At 39.9% G+C, this 25936-nt stretch overlaps 1 protein-coding gene across 5 annotated transcripts in view; it reads left to right on the top strand.

Moving 5' to 3' along the window:
- The window catches only part of DAPK2 (death associated protein kinase 2), a 58717-nt gene that overhangs the window by 1270 nt on the left and 31511 nt on the right, over nt 1-25936 (top strand). For 3 of the 5 annotated variants that reach the window (XM_064456708.1, XM_064456707.1, XM_064456702.1), the window contains exons 2-3: nt 6361-6547; nt 7995-8100. In XM_064456708.1, the coding sequence (XP_064312778.1) occupies nt 8024-8100 (77 nt within the window). In that variant the 5' untranslated portion in view covers nt 6361-6547; nt 7995-8023. Of the gene's footprint in view, nt 1-6360; nt 6548-7994; nt 8101-15804; nt 15930-25936 lie in introns of those variants that run through there. The other 2 variants (XM_064456704.1, XM_064456705.1) reach the window with 2 other exon arrangements.

The raw sequence follows: 25936 nt of genomic DNA, 5'->3' as shown, positions 1-25936 counted from the left end.
CTGCATGTGCAAGGAATGTATATCTTATGTGCTGGATCTCACTTGGCTTTGGGGCAGTGATGCGTCTTATCTGCAGTAATAATCTTTGAAGGCGCCTCAGGGACGGAGAGTGGGGCTCTGCGATGCCACATCAATGTGCCTGGCATTGCAGGCTTCCCCCTGTGCCCTGTCTGTCGAGGCTTTTGCACCGTCTCATCGCTCAAGCATGTGAGGGCTTTGGGATCAGTTACAGCGGCAGCCCTGGCAGTTAGGTGTCTGCTGGGGAGCTGTAATTAGCTGCAGAGCTAACACATTTGGTACGTATGCTTGAAGGGGAGGCTTGGAAATGCAGTCTTTGGTTATTCACTGCACAGTAATTACCGCGGAGTAAACTTGGGAAGTCAGAAAGGGATCCCTTGAGAGTTAGTGGCAGGAGCAGTGGTTCTATAATGAGACTGAAGTGCTCAGATGGTGGGTGTGTTTTGTGTCCCTTCTAGGCACACAGGTAATCATAGCTGCCTCAATTTTCTGACAGAAAAACTTGTAGGCTACTGCTGTTTTCTGATAGGAAAATATTTAAGTGAAAATAAGGTTTTTGCTAAAATTAATATAACACTTAACTGTGCTTTGATTACGTTTATTTGAAAGCAGAGGGTAAAAATTACTTGGTTTTTGCTGTTGGAATTGTTTAGTCTTTTCTAGTACAAAAAAGAAGAGGAAGGGGATGAGAAGGGTGAATGAGGAAAACACTTCAATGCTTATAAAAATCTGTTCAGCTTTAGCATAAGGCACGAAAACTAGAAGGCAATATCACTTGATTTTGTTTGGGGGGTTTGTTTTTTGGGGGGTTTCTTTTTTTCACATTACTAATTTAAAACAGTCCAGTTTTGATTCTAAATTGGTTTGGTCATTTGTCAATATTAAAAAAACCCAAGAGGGTAGGTGTCACTTTGATCTGTTATAATGTGTGTTTTGGGGTTGGTTTTTTTTTATTATAACTATTGTTTTGTAATATAAATACATGCCACAGGGGATGCTTCCGAGTTTGGCAAAGGATTTAGTGGTTCAGCACGTGTCAGGTGTACTTGAGAAAGTAAGATTATTCAGCTGTTACCTCAGTCACTTGAAATGGTTTCCTTAGGGTAGAAGATACCCTAAGGAAAAAAAATGTAAGGCTGGTGACAATCCAAATGATCCAACAGTTTTGTTCTCATCTCTATTTTTTTATATCCTGCTCTCATTCAGCAGTGTGGAGGACATCTATCATGGATTTGACATGTGTAGACTAGTCATTGTCAAATAATTTGGTGATGACAGGCTAATAACTTACCTACGCAGGGAAACCATTCGTTGAAAAAGAGAAATATAACTTACTTTCTTTTGCCTCTCTTAAGGTGGATTCTGTCACCCTCTTTAGAAGAGTGGATTCCTTTAGATTAATCTCCTTTATACACAGCAGCACAAACTGCGCAAAAAAGGCAGTGTACTGAAATAGGTATACTGAAAGGTTCTGTACTGAAATAAGAACATCTACATCCAGTGTTTGGACTGATGTAAAATTTATGTGTTTAAATGCATGCCTTAGATCACAATGGGAAACAGTGTGATTTCTTAGGGTTAAAAAGATCTGATTCTATGGTATGATAATTTAGGAACATGAAGAGATTAGCCAGGACACATTTCTAGTGCCTGAAACTGCAATCTCAGAGGTTGGTATTCTATATCTGGTTTTGCTACATGTCTGTAGGAAAATAATTTGCATAGGATTAAGAACACTTTGCTACCTTGTGATATTTGGGATGTGTAAAGGGGAGTTGGATATAGGAGTAAAAGGTGAAGTACCGTACACTGTACTATGGAATATTGTTATGAAAACACATAAGTAATATGAATGCTGAGTAGAAGCTGGCCTTCATATTAAAATGCTCAGTGCTAGGAATCCTAGAGCAAAGATACTGATCCAGAAGAGCTGGCCCCAACATGGGGTGGCTGAGGAATAGACATGGCATGTTCTGTGAAAGAACACAGAAGGCGATCTCCTTTGCAGAGCTTGCCTTGGAGCTCTTAAAGATCTGGTCTTAGCCAAAAAAACACTGCAGCAGATTCCCCCATCCTCCTGGTTTTAATGAATTCTGGTGCAGACCCTAAGTGATCAGATTGTCCTGACTCATTGTATTGCGATATTGTTTGGGCACGTGTCCCAGAAGCGTTGGCATATAGAGCGTATCAGAAAACAAAGTTGATTGTTGTTATTTCCTCAGATCATGAACTTACAACTTCTTGTCTGAATGAGTCAAAGATGAATGACTATCTCTAATTCAGTGTGCTTTCACTGACCAGCATAAGGAAATCACCATCTGACTGAAGAAGAAAATTAAGGCTTTCATTCCTCCTTTGATATACTTGTGCTCTGTACTTGCAAACGGAGTCCAACAAGAACACTGCAGTTTGAATCTTTGAATGTGAAGTCACCTTAGTTTCCTAAGATCATTATATAATATCTGGGGAGGTTTATGTTTGTCCTTGTGAATGGCATTTTTATTTCAGATGAATCTTAAGTGTGTGAAGGTTATCTTTGATTATCTCCCCCTTATGCTGTGTATTTGCTAATGACAATTGTCTTGGATCATCAAGCCTATGATCTATTTTGGGCAACTGCTAATTGTGACTGCTGCATGAAAGCCAGTGAGAGAGATCTGCACAAGTAATGAGAGCGGAAGGCAGTATAAGATGACATGAAGTGATAGATGTGGGAAACACCAGCACATCAGAGGTTTGACTGGAGGGTCTGAACACCTTGGAACAGTTTTGTGTTTAGTCTTCAAAACCAAGGCTCTCAGTCTGACTTAGATGCTTGAACGGTTCCTTGGTGCTGAGAGTAAGTTGCTGGTTTGACCTATGCAGGGCAAGAGTATAAGTTAGAAGATCAGCAAACGAGGTGAGAATTTCCAGGTTATTTTTGAGATAATGTTGCATGGATTCTATGCATCTGCAGAAGTAGGTACGTTCTTTGTAGGATGCTGGGAAATGAGTAAACTTGTCAAACATAAAGTGGCCATGTCTCAGAGGGATCTTGGGTGCGTTCCCCGTTCTCAAAGCAATGTTTTTAACTTGCTCTTCTGAATCACAAGCTCTCTTAGAACAATGGTTTTCTTTTAGGTGTGTTTGCATTAATGTTATTTATACCAATGTACCTTGGATTCTGATGAAGGGAGTAGTCAGCTTGAGGGATTTACAGTCTTTGGGCAAGTCTCAGCAGTATCTCTGAATATGTGGACATTTTCCTGTACTTGACATTTGCATGCATGCAGAAATTAATCTTGCAATTCAGGATGAGCAAAACGTTTGGGGTTTTCTGCAAGGCTTAGCTTTGTCCTTTGTTTGCTTTTTCTGAAGTCTGTGGGTGTTGAACTACGTTTCGCACCAACCCTTCAGAAAATCCTGCTCCAAACAATTGCAAGCAACATTATATAAATGTAGTACAGAGGCAATAGCTCAGAGATGTCCTCATTCTTGTAAATGCTACTAAAGCATTTACTGATTGCAGTTTCAAACCCTGAGCAATATTGGTCAATGAGCTTTCTCTGAGATTATGAAAGGTTGCTTGAGGAATACAATACTTTGCTTACAAAGCAGAATTTGAGTTGTTTATTTTCATTGAGAGGAAATGTTTTTATCTCAGGCATGAAATGTGGCTTTGGGAAGGGAATTAATGAACCCAGTAGCAGAATAGTTCACCTGGCTTCATCTTGAAAAACTGAAAAAACTAAGGATCAGCCAGAACATGCCTGAGAAAGTATGGGGATGGAAAGTGGAAGTGAAAAAACCCCCACACTGTAGTGCATCTAGTTGAGGATCACCAATGCAAGAGTTGATTTCTACAGTGTACTTTAATAGTGCTATGGTTAGTCTGGTCTTCAGCGTCACAACCTGTGTGGTTTCTAGCATTTGCCCTTAGGTGGCTAGATAAGAGAGGTCATCGCTAGAGCACAGTTATACAGGAAGGCGTGGGAGGCAAATTTGTCTCAGCTGCAGCATTACAAAATTGGGATTTGAACAGATTTGTTAATGAAAATGCAATAGCCCCGCAGAGCCTTTAGGAGAGCCATCATGTCTGCAGTGAAGATCGCCAGCAATGCTGCTATTGAGGGCATGAAAGCTATAACTAGGAATATCTTGCACCTCCCTCGCCTCCAAGAGGTGCCTGCAAGTGTCTGTCATGTGGTGGAAATGGTAACTTCTTCTGAAACATAACAGAAATGGATGTGTTTTGGTCATGTGACAGATCACAGAATGGTAGGGGTTGGAAGGGACCTCTAGAGATCATCTTGTCCAACCCCCCTGCCTGTGCAGGGACACCTAGAGCAGGGGGCACAGGACTGCATCCAGGCAGGTTTTGAATGTCTCCAGGGAAGGAGACCCCACAGCCTCTCTGGGCAGCCTGTTCCACTGCTCTGTCACCCTCACAGTAAAGAAGTTTCTGCTCATATTCAAGTGGAACTTCCTGTGTTCCAACTTGTGCCCATTGACCCTTGTCCTGTCATTGGGCTCCACTGAAAAGAGCCTAGTCCCAACATCCTGACACCCACCCTTTAGGTGTTTATAGGTATTGATGAGACCCCCCCTCAGTCTCCTCTTCTCCAGGCTGAGCAAACCCAAGTCTCTCAGCCTTTCCTCATAAGGGAGATGCTCTCCAGTCCCCTGATCATCTTGGTAGCTCTCTGCTGGACTTGTTCAAGCAGTTCCACGTCCTTCTTAAACTGGGGGGCCCAAAACTGGACACATCACTCTAAATGTGGTCTCACTAGGGCAGAGTAGAGGGGGAGGATAACCTCCCTCGACATGTGGGCCATACTCCTTTTAATACAGCCCAGAATACCATTGGCCTCCTTGGCCCCAAGGGCCCATTGGTGGCTCAGGGTCACCTTGCTGTCCACCAGCGCTCCCACGTCCTTCTCAACAGAGCTGCTTTCCAGTTGTTCAGCCCCCAGCCTGTACCACTGCATGGGGTTGTTCCTCCCGAGGTGCAGGACCTTGCACTTGCTCTTGCTGAATTTCATCAGGTTCCCCTCGGCCCAGCTCTCCAGCCTGTCCAGGTCTCACTGGATGGCAGCACAGCCTTCTGGTGTATCAGCCACTCCTCCCAGCTTAGTATCACCAGCGAACTTGCTGAGGGTACACTCCATCCCATCATCCAGGTCACTGATGGATATGTTGTACAGGACTCAACCCAGCACAGATCCCTGGGGAACACCACTAGTTATGGACCTCCAACCAGACTCTGCCCCGTTGATCATGACCCTCTGAGTTCTGTTGTTGAGCCAGTTCTCAATCCATCTCACTGTCTGGTCATCCAACCCACACTTCCTTAGCTTGTCTGTGAGGATGTTATGGGAGACAGTGTCGAATGCCTTACTGAAGTCAAGATAGACAACGTCCACTGCTCTCCCTTCATCTACCCAGCCAGTCACGCCATCGTAGAAGGCTATCAGATTAGTCAAGCATGACCTTCCCTTGGTGAATCCATGTTGACTGTTTCTGATAACCTTCTTGTCCTTTACGTGCCTGGATACGACCTCCAGGATGAACTGCTCCATCACCTTTCCAGGGATGGAGGTGAGGCTGGCTGGGCTATAGTTTCCCAGGTCCTCTTTCTTGCCCTTTTTAAAAATTGAAGTAATATTTGTTTTCCTCCAGTCCTCGGACACCTCTTTGGTCCTCCACGACCTCCTGTCCTCCATGATCAGATGCATGTCAGTCATTTTATATCACAATATACATACCACCCCATGAGGTGTGCACATTGTTTTGCACTCTTCAAAGAGAAGAGGATGCAGTTTTGATGTATAGCTGAAATATTTCTTATCATCTGATAAGAGTGAAGCTGTGGGTCCCTTGGGGAGAGGGAGTAGGGCTTGCCAGAATAATGCATGTGCCCTATATCTTCTCTCCCATCTGGGAGCAAAGAGTGTGGAGGAGAGCAGGCCGTAAGCTGGGTGTAGGCCATTAGAAGCTCCCCACTTAATGAGTACATTGTGAAAGAGAAAGCAGTGAAGCGAAATGAATGGTCACAAAGTCACCCTGGATCTCCTTGTGCTTTGGAAATGACAGTCCAAAAGAATGCACTGCACAGAGATGTTAAGTACATGATGAGAGCCATCTCGGAATTGCACAAAATTATGCCACTACAGGATGGAAGCAGGTACCCCTTCTCAGCTTGTATATTGTGTGACCTGTGCTGAGCAACTAACAGAGGGACACCCCTTATTGCTACTGTTGTTTGAAAGAGTGACTGTTATTCCTAATATCAGTGTAAGTATTGATGCAGTAGCCTTTCTGCTTGAGATAAAGAAGTAAAATAATTTTTGTCCTAATGTGTAGGTTTTGCTGACATCAGCCAAAAAATATATGTGGAAGAACCAAGAGACTGTTTCTGTTCCTTTGAAGCAATGGAAGGAGCATATTTGGAAAGGAATTGAATTGATACTCAACATGCCTCCCATGTGTTAGAAGCCAATGATTTATAAAAAGGGAGGGGAGAAACAAAACAGGCAGCCTTTTTTTTGAGGTGAGTGCATGACAAAAGCTGGGTGTGTTTTGACAAGTTGTTAGATTTTTACAGTGTGTTTGCTGCTTATGGTATATGCTTTTGTTAGAAAAAAAAATCTTTAAAAATATGTGCATTTGAACTTGGCAGGAACCCTGCAATTGGTCCTTGGTGCTTTGTCCTATTTTATAAGAAGTCTGCTGATGTATCAAAATAGCTGGATCTTTTTGCAACATTGAGCTTATTTCTAAAGGATCAAAATAGAGCTTTGTTTTCTTGTGTAATATGCTTTGCAGTATGCCACAGTCAGATGCCAAAGACTGCTATTTTAAAATATGCAGGAGCTGTATAGAAATATAGAAGCTGGAAGTCCCCAGCGCATCTGAAGCTGCATCTGGGGTTCATAAGGAAATACACATTACATTGAGAAGTACAGATATGCTGCTGAAGCCTACAGAGGTGTGAGAATAACTGTATGGCTCAATGTAGTTAGATTTTATTGTGATGCTAGAGGCCTTACAGCTGCCTTACATGTTCTGATCTAGATAGTACATGTTGTTTAGGCCACTGGGGATAATGCTAGTGTTTATCTACACAGGAAACACCAAACATGTTGTAAACTGGTTGGCTGGTTATTGTGTTAAAATACATTCTGTTAACATAACGTATGTTTCTGTGTGGGCATATCCTGAGGAAGAGTGTGATCTCTGATCTCCTCTTCCAAAAGCAGCACAGCATAATGCAATCCCAGATCCTCTAATATATCAATGTGAGGCTTGTCTTTCCTGACCTTACAGATCTTATCCACTTAAAAGATTGTGTTCAGGAAACAAATGTCACAGTTACGCAGAGTAATGCATACAACAAATGCTGCTTGTGTTTGTCATTTGAAACGCCTAGTGTGTGATGAAAGATGCTGCACTGAAAACTCCGTAGATGGAACCACCATGCCTTTTTGCAGCAGTAGTTCAGATTTCCATTTGCTGTCCTGTCTGCGTGCTTCAGAAACATTGTCTGACAGAGAAAAAGGAAGCTCTTCTTTGTGGTCTCCGTGGTTCACGGTCTGCCTGCTGTCACTAAAGTGAAGATGCCTGTAATGCTGATTCTCATGATAGCTCCTCTTAGTGTAGTGTGGATGCTTTATTGTCCATAAGTTTGTCAAATTAGTAATTAGTTACTTTACTTCCATCACATTTGTGTTTTGCAGTGTGTTCTGTGCTTCTGGTTAAATATGTGCTCAGGTACTTCAGTGTGGGGCAAGAACCCTCTTCACTTACAGGCACTCACCTTTTTCCACGTTTGGACCCTCACTATTTGGCTGAGACTGCTAAATTATTTCTTTATTTCTTTTGATTGATCAGTGGTAACTTTGGCCATGAATGGTCTGCAATGGATCCAAAGTGACTATACCAGAAATTTTTTACTGAATCTTTGCCTGTTGGAAGATTGTAATGAATGTCATTTTTAGTATTCTAGCTGTATCATCTTTGTGAGTCAATGAAAACTCCAAATATGGCTGTGTTCAAGCAACAGAAGGTGGAGGATGTTTACGAAATTGGGGAAGAACTAGGAAGGTAAGTTTGTAACGATAATTCCACACTATTCTGAAAAGCTGACACATAGGGTTATTTGCCACATCTTAAAACAACTGTGCATGACAGCCTGAAGCAATTGCAATATACAACAATAGAAACACATCCCTTTGCAAAAACTGCCCTTTGGATATAACTTTTTTTAAGTGTACTAACTATTTTTCCTGTTTCTTTTCTTGCAACTAGGACAATAAAAGGTATGTTTACATTGTCTTTTGTAGATAGGTGTCATCTGGGTCTGTGCTTTAGACTAAGTCCACCTGTCTGTTCTCTGAACCAGCTAGGAAACAGGAACCCATGGTGCTGTCATCATAGATGCAGCGCTTTTATTTGGCGTGTTGGTTTGAACAGTGCTGCACAGCACTGTTGTTTTCAGCTGGCTCCGAGCGCTAACAGAACACGTTCATATCTGCCTGCAAAACACTGTGTATGTATTCCTGAAAAGATTTACCTATCAAAACTTCTACTGGCCTAGTTAATAACTGTATATAGCTTTTAATCTATAAAAACTTATCTGCAGGTATTAATTATATGTGGAGTTAATGGGCTATTACCATGCTTAACCATAAGCACCTGCTTAAACACTCTGCTGGGTTTGGGAGCTGGATGATTCAGGGCTCCCCCAGTCACTTAGCAACATACAGTGCTCTGGGTGAGGATAGCTGGTTTCCATTCAGTGTCCAATCCTCCAGTGGTTTTCTTTTTAGTATGCAAATAGCTAAATTAGGGCTATGCACATGTTGACTTCTTCCCCAATGTCTGGAAGTTGGTTTTGATAAATGACTGGGTATGTGCAATTACCCTTTTTCAAGGACCAATAATTTAGTTACATTAAAACACTTCAGATGAAGCTGTTTCTCCACCAAATCTTGTGGGTTTTTTTTTCACTCCTAGCTATTAATCTTTAGAATTATTGAGAAGATTTCATTTAAGGGGAGATGGTTTTTTGGGTTTGGGTTTGTTTTTTTGTTTGTTTTGGGTTTGTTGCGGTGGTTTTTCTTTTTTTCTTTCCATTCCCTTCTTTCTCAGGAAGACCTCAACTATTAAATTTTCTGTGACTGCTTACTTTTGAGTACTGGCTGGTCCCGAGAACATCAGTCTGAAAATTAAAATCTGACAAAAGTAAGCAGTAAAGAAATTCAGTGTGTTTATGCAGGCTGTAGAAGGTGTGCTTTTTTTAACCTAGGAGGCCCTAGTGTGTGCTGTAACATTCCAACTGATAAAATGAGAAACTAGAAACTGAGTAGTGTATTTTTACTTTGGTTCCTGAACTGGATTTGGAAATCCAGTGTCTTTTGAGATTATGAACTTCACTCTCCTCGTCAAGCTGATAGTTATTAGGCCTTCTGAATGGAGAAGTGTAGTTGAAACAACTTGGTAAAGGCTGGCCCTCGCTGTTTGAATCTCTGAGAAGCCTCAGGCTGGTAAAGGCTTGCACGGTCACAGCAGCTCTTCTCCTTTTCTGGCTGCACGTTATAGAAACGTGGCTGGTCCTCAGATTATGCTATGGAGCTGGTACTCGCAAGGTGTCGGGTGTTGGGCTGCCTTTAGAGGAGACTGCACTCAGACGTGGAATCTGAAATGGTGGCTTTTTTAATGGGTGTATTCTCTGCAAGAAAGACTATTCCTACATAAGCCAGAAGAAGAAGCAGGTGTATAAGTGAGCAGATGCCATCCTCACATGATAAAGGGGTATTGAACTCCACAAAACCATGTTCTAGTTCCCAGCATTTTATGCGTAGTCATTCTCGTAGATGTGAAATCCAAGTCTACTTGGAACTGAGGTCTGTAGGCAAAAATGTTCCCTGAAAGACCTGAAGTAAATAGGCAAATTGTAACAAGCAAGCCTGTGCTGCTTGTTATGTTTTCAAGGAAAGCCCTGTAATTGTAAATCCTGAGAAGAGGGCAGCAAGATGGGAATTGGTGCCCTTACTCTGAATGCATTCAAATTGTATACTTTACACATGCCCGTGAATATAATGTCACACTGTCTTTGTCAGTGTATTTTCACTTTGCGATTTTCTGAGGAGCTCTGCAGACCTCTTGTTGTAACTGTGTGTTATCTGTGGAGTGTCACTGCGTTATCATGCATCTATATCTCTGAGCAGTAACTACTGATTAGGGCTGGTGAAAAACGATATCTTGCTTTGTTAGAAGAAAAATAACACAATAGACAGGTTGTGATGACTGAAATGCAAGAATCTTTTCTATTGCTGACTGATGCCCTTAGAACTTGTAGACACCTTTTATTAGTTCCTTACGTTTGCAACAAGCTGTAGGCTGCTGGCTGGTCCAGGCAGGGAAAAGGATTCATTTATTATCATTCTGGCAACAGAAGTTACTTAACAAAACAAAAGTTTTCAAATAACATCTGTGAAGAGTCTGACCTGTTCATGTCCTCCTAACTGAGTTTGTGATTTCTTGATAACAAAAGTAGTCATTAATACAGGCCTAATGCTCGTTCTAGCTTGGATTCAGTCAGAAGTTAAAATACAGGATCTCACTGACAGAGCCAGCACCTGTTTAACTAGAAGTCTTTGCACAGCACTTAGGAAAGGAGGCTGCTATTATATACTAGAAATATTCCTTTGCAAAGCTTAGATGTATCTGGTCTGGTGATGAAATTAGACCCTTCCTGTCACTGTGTAGCATTGAAGGTAGCTGCAACAAAGGCTCTTTAGAACCAGCTGTATAAAACCCTGCAAATGGTGCAATTGTGGACTCCTCAACCAGATCATTCTCAGAATAGCTGCTGAGCTAGGAGCAACTCAAAGGATGCTGGAAATGCAGTTGTGTCCTGTGCCAAGGCAATGGTGTGAGGAAAACTCTTTGCAGAAAGGGGGAGCAGGTTTTCCATAGCTGCCGCTGTGTGCTATGTATCTAGCTGCCTAGCTCCGATGTTCTCTCAGCCTTTCAAATATTAAACTTAGGTCTACACCTCTGTTGCTCAACTTCTCCAAAGGGTACATACAGGGAACAACAAGTCAGGCGTGTGGCATTAAGGAAAAGAAGTTGCTGGTGGGCTTGTTTGTTCTAGCGCCACACTTGAGAACCTTAGCATGGCCTGTGCTGAATTAGCACAATGCTTTATTATCGTATATGTATATTTAAAGTTACTTCCTGCAAGATAATATCAGTGGTTTTGTAAGTGGCCTGAGGTTCTCTAGCAATAGGTGAGGGGGAGCCTAAAAAGAGGAGGAGTCTCTAGAGTGAATTTAGGAAGTTTCAACATTTTAAAAATGAAACAGAAGAACCCTGTTGAGATCTGTGATACACCTTATTGCTAGAATATTGAAATATTAATATTTTTCTTCTTTAAAATTTATGACAAGAGAAGGGAAAGTTTAGAAAACTTAACTGAAGATTAATATGTTGTAGAGATTTGTTTAAAAATTTCTCAGTTACACTTGTTAGTCTGGAAGAGCTAGAAAGCAATGCCTGCAGAGGTATTAGAAGATTCTCTTCTCTTTCCTCTTCCACCAAGGGTAGTAGATTGTGTGATTTGGGAGTACTTTATACGGTCCTCCCAGGCATTTAATGCTATCACTCTTTGAAGACATCAGACTTTCTGGCAAATTCAGTTTCTTTCTATGTCTGAGACATTGATCAAAAACGGATACTTCAAAAAATTATTTTGCATAGAATGTTTTCAAAATATATCTCTTTTCAAGTATGAGTTTGTTGTTAAATTTCACTTTTATTCAAGTAATGGCAAACTACATCCTTTACCATTGATTTTAATAAACTTCATAAGAAACTTATTAATATTTTTGCCTGTTTCGAGGAGGATCCTGGCATAAGACACTTGCAGGAATGTTTGTTTCTAACAGCGTGCCAAAGCGATGGAAACGCTTCTTGAAAAACATGAGGAAGTGAAGGCTAACTTGACTTCTTGGGAATATGCAGTAGGTCATTTCAGCTGTGTCACAGCTGACTCTCCTACCACAAACGGACCAAAGGGTATTGAAAGAAAATGAAAAAGAGTCAAGCAGCTGTAATCAGAAGAAATGTTTGCTTCTGTGTTCCCTGTGAGATCTTTTGTCAGTGTCAAAGATTGCGATTACACTGCAGATAAATAAGTCTCTGAAGAATGCTGACTTTTATACTAAGATTTTGTGATAAATTATAACAATGAAGAAACTACACCTAACTGGATGAGCAATCACTTTATGTAATTTCCAGAAGCAAGATAAGTATTATAACAGCAATTAGTCTGGAAAGGCAAGACAGCCAGCTGTATTTGAGTCTGGTTTATTTTTCTTTTTGAAATTATTACAGGTTTTCACCATGAGTAGATAACAATAAAGCTCTATTAATATATAGCGAAAGACTTTAACCTTTTTCCTATCCAGCTTTGCAACAAGAAAGAAAAAACAAATAAACTAACAAAAATGAACCTTTTTAGAGCTCAGACATTATAAGTAAATGAGATATTGCACTTGCGTTGAAATGTTAAGTGTGATCCAGTGAAAAATTAAGTGATTTCATCAGAGTGCAATCTTTTGTATCATTTAATGATACTGTTTCAGATGGAAGTGTAACTTAGTGCATCTGAATGTGTTTCAAACAGTTAAGAGGTCCAGGTAACGCACTGAGGAAAACAGAAAGTTTGCTTTCAAATGCATGATTTCTGATATATATATTATATGAAAGCTACAAAAGAAATACCCTCTTTGTCTTTTCTTTTGGGGGCGTGGGTGGGAGCAATTCTTTACAGGAGTTAAGAATATGACTAAAATTAGTTACATTTTTTTTAAAGTTCTGTGAAAAATGTATTATAAACTAGAAGTCAATAGAACTGATTTGAAGGAATGCAGACTATAATAAGAACAACAAGTGTATTACAGAGCATTAATAATATTAGAACATTTCCCGTATGTTACAACATGAGGGAAAATGCAATGACACTTTAATTTTAAAAAAAGTAGAGAAACTGACTCTCAACTGGTTCATTACAAGTAGGGGGGTTTGTTGTTTTTTTTTGTTGTGTTTTTTTTTTTTTTTCCAAAGTACACAACATAGATGCACAGAAAAACAAGTATTTCTTACTAATGCAGCAGAGAATTCTTTAATCCCATACTTCAGCAATATAAAACATATGAAAAGCTTTTAGAAGGGATGGCCTGCTATAGGGAAATACTTGCTGACACAACTTTTACAGAGGAAATTCTGTATCTCCTATTGGCACAGCCTCTGCAGTAAGATGGGGAGGAGGAGATGAGAGGATGTTATTCAAGTGTAGTACAGCGTCTTTATCAGATCTTTAGCTTGCAAAGAAGCTGAATACAATCTCTGAACTCCCCAATTTCTTTAACATAGCGATGTTTGTACAATATATAGCATGTTTATATCTATTTTTAGATACTGAATAGTAAATAGTATTCTTCCTAAACTACATATTGACCTGCATAAATAAAATGTTAGGTAAAAATTTCATTCATTCATTCATAGCATGTTATCAGTCTGTACATGGTCCTTATTTATTCATATTGTGGCTACATGAAAATTACCCAGAAGAAGAGCATACAACTGATCAGACTACTCTATGCCAGGAACAAATGACTAGAGGGGGTGGTAGAGGAGTTGAGAATGAAGGAGTGAAGTTGAGACTGGGAAAAGACAGGGTTGAGGAAAGATTAAAGTTGGTTTTGTCTCTTACTATCCAAATCTGCCTTAATTTGCCATAAATTCCCCAAGTTTTCTGTTTTGTCTGTGTCAGTAAATGGTAAGTCATTTTCTTGTCTTTATCTTGAGCCATGAGCTTTTGCATCCTTGTGCTGCTGAGGAGAGGAAGTGAGAGAGTGGCTGATGGGTGTCTGGCAGCTGGCTGGGGTCATTCTGCCACGAGTGATGCACATTAATCAGTGGCAGAGGGAAGAAGATTAAGATACTAAAAATTGGAAGTGTCAAGACAATACAATATTTGGGGGGTGAGGGTGGATAGAAGTAATAGTAAATAAAAGGCTGAAAGAGCTGGAATTCTTCAGCCTGGAGAAGAGGAGTCTCTGTGAAGACCTTGTGGCCTTTCATTATATGAAGGGGGGTTATAAGAAAGATGGAGAGAGACAAATTTCTACTAGGGACTGTAGTAATAGGACAAGGGGCAACAGGGTAAGTTTAGATTAGACACACAAAGAAATTTATTACAACGAGAGTGGTGAGACACTGGAACATGTTGCCCAGAGAAGCTGTGGATGCCCCATCCCTGGAAGTGTTCAAGGTCAGGTTGGATGGGGCTTTGAGCAACGTGATCTAGTGGAAGATATTCCTGCCTATGGCAGGGTGGTTGGACAAGATGATCTTTAAAGGTCCCTTCCAACTCAAACCATTCTATGATTCTATGAAATAACCACTGGTTCTTGTTGCAAGGGAGGTGACAGTGAGAGAAACAAACTCTTAAATTGAGGCCAAAGCAGGCCAAGAGAACTACTGAGCTAGTGGTATAGTTCCCAGGAACGTTGCAGCAATAAAGCGCACTGGAGAGCCTTTTAACAAAATGTCTCAAATGACTCAGGACTTGTGATTTGGATGGGTAGGTCTGTCCAGCTGGAAAAAAGGAGTTCTTGTACAAACCTGCAGGAGACTTTTCCAGTTGTACTAGCAAACACCGGTGGTGGTGGTAGGTGCACAGAGTGCTAGAATTTCAGACATGTCCAGTGTAATTCATAAGTGGTTGTACCATAGAGTCATTAATCTATTACCCAAAGGCATTGCCAGCCAGGCTGTAGAGAGCAGTTGACATTTGTGCCTTCTGGGCAGTGTCATTGTCACATGTCAAGTCTGGGCTGAGGGTAGGAAGTATTAGGGAGCTTGTCTGGAAAAGTGTCATGACAGCGCCCATTGAGAAAGCATGTTCCTGCAGGGTGGTGCGAGGATGACACTGCTGTGCCCTGAGACAGCATCCTGCTCAGCTTTCTGCGAAGGTCTTAGATCATGCTTAGCAAAGACAAACCTTGGAGTGATGTTTCTAGGTCAGGAAGCCTCCCCCTTTCCTTCACTTACTGTCCTTTCACTGTAGAGAAGGGGCTCTGCCTTCCTCCACAGTGTGTGCCACCCTTACCACCTGCCTTTCCAGTTTCTTGTCTGTCTCAGTGACTGGGAGCTATACTCATCTCTAGCCTTGACTTTCTTCAGCTTTTGTCTGGCTTTGCTACATTTTCTGCAGAGGTAGGATATCTTGTATGGATACAACATGCATAGTCTGACAAACTGATCTTCATAGGAAATCTTTCAGTGTGCTTGAGAAACGCAAAGTGTTATGTTCGCTTGCTAGCTTGAAATCCTCTCCACTGGGAAAGACAGACATCTTGCTGCTGATACAGCATGGTGGCCTCAGAGAAAAGGCAGCTGGGCATGTCTTTAAAATTCTAAGAGCTGTTCTTCTGACAAGAAAAACAAGCAGGGCTTGCTGTAGTTGTGGAAACTAGAGTGTTGAGATGGCTGGTTTTTATGGGGTCCGATGCCTAAAGGGTTCTAGAAGCCCAAGTTAATGCCTGATTAATGCAAAAGGTGAGCTAAATATGAGTGGATCAGGGTTAGGCTGGAAACTAATTTTACAGCAAGGCTGTGACATTTTTCTGCATGTTAGGATGGTCTATATTTCATGTGGAGGAATTTTCTGCTCTATGTGCTTAAATATCCCTATCTAGTTGTTTCCTCATGTTTCTTGGGGTTTTTTTTTTATAGCTGTTTCATGATTAAAGCCAAGTTAGATCTTTCATCAATGGCCTATCATGCCTCCTGTAGTCCCACCTCTCCAGCTACAAGTTCCTGCCTTGTGTGTGGAGGATCAGCTCTGTTCACTGAGACAGGTGAAACCTTTTTTTTCTGGGTGAAGCTTAAAAGGACAGCAAATGCAATATTTTACCTGGAGCCTGGTACATAATCGCTGTTCTGACAGTGTAACTAGTAAATATTTATTTACTTAATGAAAACAAAAAGCAGAGATAACTGAGGTGTTCTTTGTAGGGGAGGAACCTGGAAATCTATGACAAAAAGTCATTTCATCCACCTAGGTGGACTCCCTGGTAAACAGAGGGGTATGACTGCAGCTACGAAATTTACCTTTAATACACATCGCACAGCACCTTCATACCAGGAATATTTTTTCTATCTGTATACATTGTTCGGTATTGGGCTTTCTAAGACATGAACCTTAACTCTGTTCTTAGATTAATTTATAATTTAAATTACTTCTTTAAATTTGGAAGAATAACCCTGGATTATTTTTTCCTACAACAGAAACAAAGCAAGTCTTTGCTTTCGATGCAAATGTATGTTGAATTATTGAGTGCTAACCAGCACCTCTATTACTATTTCTTGTTGCAAAAATCTTCTATGTCGTGTGTTAGATGTATACTGAATCTTTCATTGAAACAGTTTTGGCATCTGGTACTGGTTCACTGTCACTATGTAATCAGCTGTCTGATATGGTCACTGTTTCTGCCTTTTTTTTTTAATTCCTTCAAGCAGAGTGATCTTAACTTTTTCCTTTTTAAACAGATTTCCCTGCTACTTTTCAGTGTTCTTTCAACTGTTTGCAAAATCTTTGACTTATTACAGAAAGTGCAGAGAAAATAGTGGGAGATTATGTTGTTTGGTTTTTTTCCAACAACAAAGCTGCTCTGCCTCCAGTAACTGAGAAGAACTGGCCTGGGTTATTTAAAACTGGCCTTAGCCTTTCTCAGTAACAAAGTAATGCATTTTTTCAAGTGAATTCCTTATTACCAGCATCCATCTCTATGATGGAAGTGATCTCAGTGTATCTCCTCACTCTGTATCTGGCTTTGAAAGTATAATTAGAGCTGAGTGGCCCCAGTGGGTAGTGCTCAAAAGCTCAAATTCAGTAATGTCTTGAACCATTGAATATTAAGCCTAATCCAGTCTTTGCTTTGCCATTTCTGTAAGAATAAAACTATTTCTTTCCAATTCACATTGTAGTAGAAAGCAGATGGAAGTTTGCACAGTTGAGAAAATAGAATCTGTATGGTATTCATTCCATGATTTTGAAATTAAAAGTGTTACTTATGAGTAAAAAATACACATAAAATAAACATAGTACAGCTCACCACTGGACTAACAATGATAAAGCATTGGACAAATTATTAGCATCTTATGCAGAACAGGGCTTGCAGATACTTGTCTGATGGTCAAGCTTAATTTAGCTTAGGTGATATCTATTAATCATTCTTAAAACTCTGTATCAGCAGTTTTCAAATGCAGTGAAAACCTGTTGTAATAGCTGAGCATGACGTGCAGTGATGCTTAGGTGAGGAGGGACATATAAAATCACTCAAATAGCTAGACTTGTTCTATCTAGTGCCAGCATGTTTGGGTTGGAATCACTGGCCTTTTTTGGGCATTTCCAGAGAAGTTCCATTGAGCTGCTGTTTCCTATGTAGGAAGAGTGGAGGGAACAAATAATGTAGCTTCTGTGCTGTCCTGCTGCTGGAGGAGATTGTTTACTTAAATATAATAAAGATTAAATAAGATGAGGAGGTAACTTCCACCTCTTATTTTGGCAGACTGGAAGAATCCACAGAGCAGTGAAAGGGGAGTTTCAGCAGCCCTTTGTGGTTTTTGGCGTTACAGATAACGTCCTAAAATCCTGATTAAAATGCCAGCATGATTTCCATCTGTTTTGTATATGGGGAAGGGGAAAAATCATTTAACCATTCAACCATAATACTGCTACCTTCTTAAAATATATCTGCTTCCAGGTATATTGCACTCAGTCCGTATCTAGCTGGATTTGGACCTTTAAACACAAAGGTACAGTATGCTAACCTTCTGCATGCATATTACATATGCACTGGTGGGGTTCCACATAGCAGAAGGAACAGCTTATCAAATCAGCTATTCCTGCAGAGCATGAGTCAGCTTTGACCTTCCCTAGGTCTCTGGACTCTGTTTGTTACCACTCTGAGAGCTGATACTCAATCTAAAAGCTAAGTGTGATAAGTGGGGGAAAAATTTTTATCATGTGCATTTTATTCTTGAGCTTCAGATGACATAAAATGCTTGCCAGGCTATCAGGAACTTGCCAGAATTGCTGGGCTTGTGCTATATCACTGCAGACTCTGCTCCTCCAACCTCAGGAGCTGATAAGGGCTATGCTGCTTGTCACTGCATGATTGGGAAGTTTCCAAAAACACTTAACAGCTTCAGGAGATGCTGGTGATGATTCAGTAGATGGTGCAGTTTCTTGTGACTCAGGGCTAATGACCCAAACTAGTGTTTAAGGCATTAATTGACTGTAATGCAGATAATGTTACTTTATTGATAGCCTGTAATAATTCATAGTGTTGTTCAGAAACATTAGATTTATGAAATTTTTCTTTGAATTTCAAATTGTTTGTTTGCTCTCTACTTATTCCAGTAAACTAGACCATTTTGTATACAACAGTCCATATTCCCCTACTGTTCTGACTCTCCTGTGGCAGTGATCACAGAGATCATCTTTGGACCAGGATGTGTTGGTTACATTAGCGTAAGCTGTAAAGTGATGTGGATGAAAGGTGCCAGACAGTGACATTATCAGACACAGCATATGTCCAAAGTTGCTCAGCACTTCCCTGTTGTGAATATTGAAACTTATGCTGTAAAGTCACTGTATTCTAAAGTACTACACAATCAGTTAGTAAAAACAAGTTGTGAGTGAAAATGCCAGTGTGTTTAAAAGTGACAGTTGATTTTTTTCCCTTTCTATATAAAAGTGTATCGCATTAGGTTTAAAAATTAGCATATTGTTAGTGTAGTGGTATTGTGATACTTCTCTCTATAACATTAATTGGTTTGGTTAGAAGTCACCCTGACACTGCCTGGGCACTTAGCCTGAAATGAAGTTATCTTAGTTGTTTGTGACATCATAAAAATTTTCTTCCAGTCTCTATCACAGGGCCGGGGTAAATTAGTGATATTTCTATGATAATCTTGTGTGAAAGGTTCAAAAGAGAGCCATACTATATTGTGAATTGCATTTACTTCTGTATCTTTCACACATATGAAGAACTTACCTACTTTTTAGTAGCCAAGCAAAATTCCTGTTAAATGCTCTATTAAGAAAAGTTTTAGATCATTCTGACGTACTCTAGCATCTGCCACACTTTAGGTTCTGTGTAGTTGCTTTAGTAGAGGGAGCCACTTTGCATTTTGCTGGGTGGGGGGGGAATACCCAACCACCAAAAAACAAACCAACCAACCAAAAATTAATTTTTATTTGCAGGTTAAACAGGAAGTATGGTGACATTTGTGATAATCTCATTTTTAAAGCTCTTTATGAAGTTATAAGAGGTGTCAGCAGAGTATTTAACAGATTAAGCTTTTGCTGCTGTTGAGTTTCATTCCATAAAGTGTTATGGCAACAGCAAGATACTTTCCCTTCAGTGACCTTGCCATGCTAGTATTTGTTTTGTTGTTTCAGCTATCATACTGTAGTTTTTTTGTTTTGTTTTTTAAATACTGTGCTGTTGGACATACTATTTTTTCACTGCTTAGATTAAATTTCTGCTGTACCAAATCCTGGCTTAGTCTACAAAAAAAAAAAAATCTATTAAAAAATCAAACATACTACAAATTATTGCTATAGTCCTTTTACAGACGGCTTCCAGTTCTTCATGGCTATAACCGCAGACTTCCCACAAAAAACTTGTAGGAAAGTGCTTTTATGCATATATTTTGTGAACCTTGCATGGCCTTTGGTTGATCTGTGTTTCATAATTGAGCTGAGAGCATACAAATGGATTGTAGTAGTAGTTACCAACAGACTCCTGTCCTCTCTGCTGGGAAGAGCATGCCAGTGCAATTACAACTAGCAGAAGTCATGTCTGAAGTGTAAGGAAAGAGGGAGGAGAGTATTTAGCTTGGTAAAATTATGTGCAGTAGAGCAAGTGCTCTAATCGCTTAAATTTGAGAGGAAAACAGCTTTTTCAGGCTTGAGTTAAAGACATTCAGCAAGAATTCTCAAGAGCTTTGCTTTGAAAGTTAACAAAAATGCAATCATGAATGGATAAAATTACTAGTGTAGTTTTTCAAAGAAAAAGAAATAATAATGAAAAACATGGAAAAGTAATAAGATGCAGGCTTTGGAAGCTCAAGATCACCAGCTAAGACCAATCTGAATTTAGTAGTGGCAAAAAGGCACGATGAATGAAACTGTGACAAAAACAATTGTTTCTGAGAATAAATGGACCTTCTTTGCTGAAACTGAATAAACCATCGTGTCTGAGCTCTAAAGGCTGCTTCATGAATCTAGCGAAGTCCTGCATTCAGGTTAGCTAGACACTCTGATCTGTGATTATGTTTGTCTATTAATATAAGAATGTACACATGATGATTTCATAATATTTTTAGGATTTTTATTCATCACTAACTGTAGATTGTGCAAAATCAAAGTGAAAGATGCTGTAAGCTCATTCACTAGAGAAGGGACGATGTGGTGCCAACAGAAGATGAAGCTGACTTGGCTTACGGTATAGACTGTAAAGTAACTGGTTACTGACAGTAAACATAAATAAAATTATTTTCAGCATTAAAAATATCATATTGACTCAGAGCTCAGAGAATATATGACACTGGATAGGGTGGGTTTTGGTTTTTTTATTGCTGTCAAGGGACCAAGCATAATTTATCATCCAATTAGAGGAAAAGAGCCAACAACTGGCAAAGTCTAGTAAACCTAAAATTAGATCTCTAAACTGTGTTTTGGCTTCCTAAGCACAGGCAACCACATATGTGAATTACATCGTTTGTCTTTGGGGTAGGGTTTGTAATAGCAAATAAGCCCTTTTAGGCTTGCATTCCCACAACTGCATGTTTTAAATGTGAAGAAAAAAGGACCAATAGAAAATTTATGTTTTTATTAAAACTGTGAGCACCTTCTATTTTGTGAAAGCTCATTTTTCCTGTTTTCCTGTAAGCTCCTTCCTATAGTAGGCAGTTGGTTTTTATGATATGGTGCCTGGTGTATGTTGTTGTGCTCCAAATCTTGCTTTTAGATAACATAGAGCATGTTTTGGGTAGTGGGGAAGGATACTGAGAGACTGAAACATTTACGCTACTCTTCTGTAGAAAATAATCTTAAATCAGAATTGTGCGTTTGTAATTTGATGTAAACATGTCAGAACCGTCTAGTTCTATCCCGTGGATACAACTGCTGTTTTCAAAATATTGCTGTAAGTTAGATGGATGAAGTGACGTGCCTGAGGCAGCCCCAACTAGGTGTTTCTGTTTTCCTCAGTATGTGGAGAGGAAGCAGTTTAAACAGGATCACTCAAAAATGTGTAAGCTCTTCAGCGTGTCTTTTACCTTCCCAGCAACTAACCTAATTCTGAACTGCAGTCAGGTTTGAGTTTTGTTGTCTTCCTATGTTGTATGGCTTTGACGCTTCTGGTGTGAGAAGTTTCCTTCAAGGGCCTTATGTTGTCCAGATGTAATTATGCTGTTAAAACCAGCTGGCTGGCATACCAACCATAGTTTCATTAACTCAGCTTCAGTCTTGAGAGAAGTGCATGTCTGAGCAAGAACTGAAGTAGGCTAGGAAGACCTCAGTGTAACCTTGTCAAAACATAGTAAGCAACAACAAAACGTGTGAGGGAGGACAAGATCAAGGAGAATGGAACATCATCTTCATTTCACTTAAAGGCGTTTGCTTGTGTCCACTCTAGTTTAAAGAACTTTTCCATCTGGTGCAGCAGTACCAAATGTGTTAATGTCAGTAGTACCATGTTCACACTGCTGTAGCTTGGTGAACTTTAGATTGCTCTTTCCTGTTCTTCTCTAATGAAAAGAAGAAACTTTCTCCTTTTTGGAATTTTCACCTCCCTACATCTGCTGTAGATAAAAACCAACATGAAAAAAGAATAATAGATATTTATGGCACCATTGAAGTAAAAAAACCGATGGAAAAAGTATTTCTGTGTTTTGCTCTGTGCAATAGGCCATGATTGCACCTTTCCAACAGCCTGGCCATATACTGCTGGCATTGCTGAGCCTGAGCGGCTTCTCGTTGCAAATTCCAGCCTCAAGCAAACACCTCCCAAATTGGAAACAAAAGGAATGCCAACTAAATGCTCAGATCCTCAACTGAGTTTGCAGGTGCTCCATGAAAAGAAGGGTTAAACTAGCATTTGTGGTAGTCTGCATGTGAATCTAGGCAGTTAAAAGGCTGAGATGCCCTTAGATTTTATTTTAGTTTCCTTTCTGGTCATGTGTTCTTGTGCAGGAGCACCTACTGAATACAAACATGAACGATTGTAGTTGCAATTCTAATGATGTCTAGAGACATGAAATTAATTTGTAGGTGCAGCTGTGTGTTTACCCCTTATAATTTTATCTCATTTTTCCGACTTGGGGAAATTAAGTACAGAAAGACTAAGGTGTTATTTTTCATCAGGTGTGTAAGAACCTAATTACTGTTAAAGTCTGTGGGAGGTTGCTGCCTAAAATCTCTTGCAAATATGTTCCAAAGTAAATTGTCCTGGGTCATCTAGGGACTTGAGTGGCACCTCTTGACTGGCAGAATGCTAGTGCACCGTCCTTTGCTAGGTTCACTTACTTTTCAAAGAACTCCTTGAAAACATATTTCAGGGTAAAGTGTATCTGTCAACATGTTCTAATGTGTCATCTATTTTATGGGAATTTCAAGTTTTAACAACTGCCTAATAATAATAAAATCCTCTTTTTTAGAATTCTTTAATTAATGAAATTAAGCTAAATATGGACAGGACAGAAAGAAATAGATTGCACATGCAGAAAGGGAACATATGTTTGGTATTTGGGGAAGAAATGGTTTGTTCTTCTCAAATGACAGAATCAGCTTCCTGACTTCTCCCCACTCTGGCCTCAGAGAGCATGACTAGAGTCAGGTAATCTGTACTGTCATCTCAGTGTTTTGTTTACATATTTTCAGCATCTTATGACAGCTATTCAGCAATGTGGTGTTTCTGGAATATCAGAGAAAGATTTATATAACCCCATACCTATACAAATAGTTGCTTAAAGGCTCTCTTTATTCTAATGCTCCATAGTAATACCACTGTTAGACGCTGAGGCATTCAAAACTGGCAGGCTGCACTTCTGTCATTCTCTCAAGTCAAATTCTGCCTCAGAGCATCACCCTCCAGTACCAGTATTAAAAATAAACTGTGAAAAAAAGAGCAAGAAGTTATCCTGTCGATCTGGATTGTCCAGTTTCTTGCTTCCCCTCATCCTTTCTGCATCTTCTACTGACCTGTGCAGCAATTAAATAAGCTGAACTTGTGCTCCTCTAAAGCATGCTTCTGAAAATAGACTCCAAAACCATCCAGTAATATTGTCTCTATGTTCTTATTCAGTGATAAATCTCATAGATGATAGTAGCAATGTGAATAATAGGTTATCTTAATTGCTAGGATAAATTCCCTTATTAATGATGGACAGATTTGATATTATAGCTAATTATAATGATAGGTTGCAGCTGCTATTGTTTTTACTCTTGAGCTGTTACCACAATTGAGGACAGTGTATGTTGAATCTGTGACAAAGCTGTTGTACAGCTGTCCAAAAAAAACCCAACAAAAACACCAAAAACCACACACACAAAAACCCCAAACAACCAAACAAAAAACCCCCCAAAACTCAGAGGCGCTTTATCTTGTGTGTGTTGTAAATACTACTGTTTATATTCCATGTCATCTTAATTTCAGCAATATACTAAAAATATGAATTTTGGTCAACTCATTTGGCTGAAATTTGGACGTCTGAGCTGTGAAGTTTAGTTTCAAGTCTAAGATCAGCCACAGACTCCCCATATGAAATTATGTAAATGGCTTAATTTCTCAGTGCTGTCAGCTCAGTTGTCAGAGAGACATACTTTCCTTTCTACTTTTTTCCTAGCCTAGATCAAAAGTTTTTGGAAGCTGATGCTGCTTGGTTCTTATGTTCTGAACACAGATGCTTTAGGAGGCACAGAAATGCTGTCCCTGACTTCACAAGCTCAGTAGTTAACAAGAAATCCAAAGTGTGTCTGTGATTATAAAATACCAGTGAGATATCAGCTTTTTTTAATAGCTGTATGGGCCCCCACATGAACTATTCATTCTGTTTAGTAGAAAAGTAGAGCAATATGCTACCCCTTTAACACCTGTTTGAAGACTTTCCTCCCTGCCAGTCCCTTCTCCAGCCTTTAGATCTTTTCTTAGTGTGCTTCAGTGTGTCAGTGCCTGGCAAAGCATTGTGTGGAGAGATGCACCAGCTGCTGCTTTATTAGAGGAGTCTTTAAGGTGGACAGAAAATACCTTAGCATTACCCTGTGATCCTTTAATAAAGACCATGGGAATTCAGGAACAAGCATGGGCAAAGCAGATGTGCTCTGCAGTGAGTAGGGAAACAGATGAACGTGGGTTATTGACAGTATTGTGGATAATTACATTGTAACGGTCTTAAATGTCTGTCATGGTTTTAGCTGGGATAGAGTTAATTTTCTTCACTGCAGCTGGCCCAGTGCTATGCTGTGGACTTAGTATGAAAACAATGTTGAGATAACACACAGAAGTTTTAGTTGTTGCTGGGTAGCACTTGTACTCGTCAAGGACATTTCCAGCTTCCCATGCTCTGCCGGGTGCACAAGAAGCCGGGAGGGGAGGGGGCACAGCTAAGAGAGCTGATTCAAAGTGACCAAAGGGATATTCCATATCATGTAACATCATGCCCAGTATGTTAACTGGGAGGAGCTGGCCAGGGGAGGGAGGCAGCAACCGCGGCTCAGGATGGGCAGCGTCAGTGGCCGGGTGGTGAGCGGTTGTATTGTTCGTGTTTCTGTGGGGTTTTTTTTCTTTTTTTCCCTTCCTTTCCTTCCTTTTCCATTTTATTATATTATCATTATTGTCGTTATTATCATAATCATAATCATTATTAGAATTATTATTTTATTGTCATTATTAAACTGTGCCTATCTCAACCCACAAGTTCTTTTGCTCTTCCGATTCTCTTCCCCATCCCACAGGGTGGGGGGGAGTGAGCGAGTGGCTGCGTGGTGTTTAGTTATCAACTGAGGCTGAACCATGACAATGTCCTTGCTAAGAAATTGTGCATTTGTATTTCTCTCTGTGGCTTGCAACTTCTTCTAGTCAGTCACAAACTGTCTCACTAAAGACTGCCTGCAAAAGTCTGTTTTTAAGGGATAAAAGAAATGGTATAAAGACTGGGACAGGAGCAGGGAGAGTGTGTGATCATGGGTAGACATGCAGGGGGGAAATAGTAGATTACAAGGGAATGGGAATTGTGATTAACAATTGTCCCAGACTATTAGTATGTAAAAGGAGAAGACAGGAATTCCTATGCTGTGTCATTATTATTCTTTGTAAACTTTTAAGTAAACAAAAATGTACAAAAATCACAGTATCATTGGGCTTTTTAAAAGCAAAAGTAACTGTGTTCTTTCCCGTAATCAGCACTCATAAAATAACATTTCCCTCCTGAACTTTGCTGGCAAAATTTATGTCCTCAGAGGGAATTCAAGGAAGCAACCACAGCAACATTAGTACCATGTCACTTTAGAAAGTCTGGACCAAACAAGATGCATGTCTTGCAAAAAAATGAACAAAAAACCTGATGAAACCCATGATGCTGTACACAAACAGCTCTCAGCACTACAGAATGAACTCTTCTAGCAGAATGTTTAAGGCAAGTTTGGGAATTTTGTAGCAGGAATTTCATTCTCTTAAGTTCTTTAGGGTTTGCACTTAATGATAAAATCGGGAGGCAGAAATATGAATGAATTAATGGATTTGACAAATGGCTGTAGCCTTGATTCAACTTGTGACTGATTATTCCTTTAGGA

This window comes from Phalacrocorax carbo, chromosome 7 (genome assembly GCF_963921805.1).
Source record: "Phalacrocorax carbo chromosome 7, bPhaCar2.1, whole genome shotgun sequence".
NCBI lineage: Eukaryota > Metazoa > Chordata > Aves > Suliformes > Phalacrocoracidae > Phalacrocorax > Phalacrocorax carbo.
This window is presented reverse-complemented; position numbering and strand designations above follow the sequence as displayed.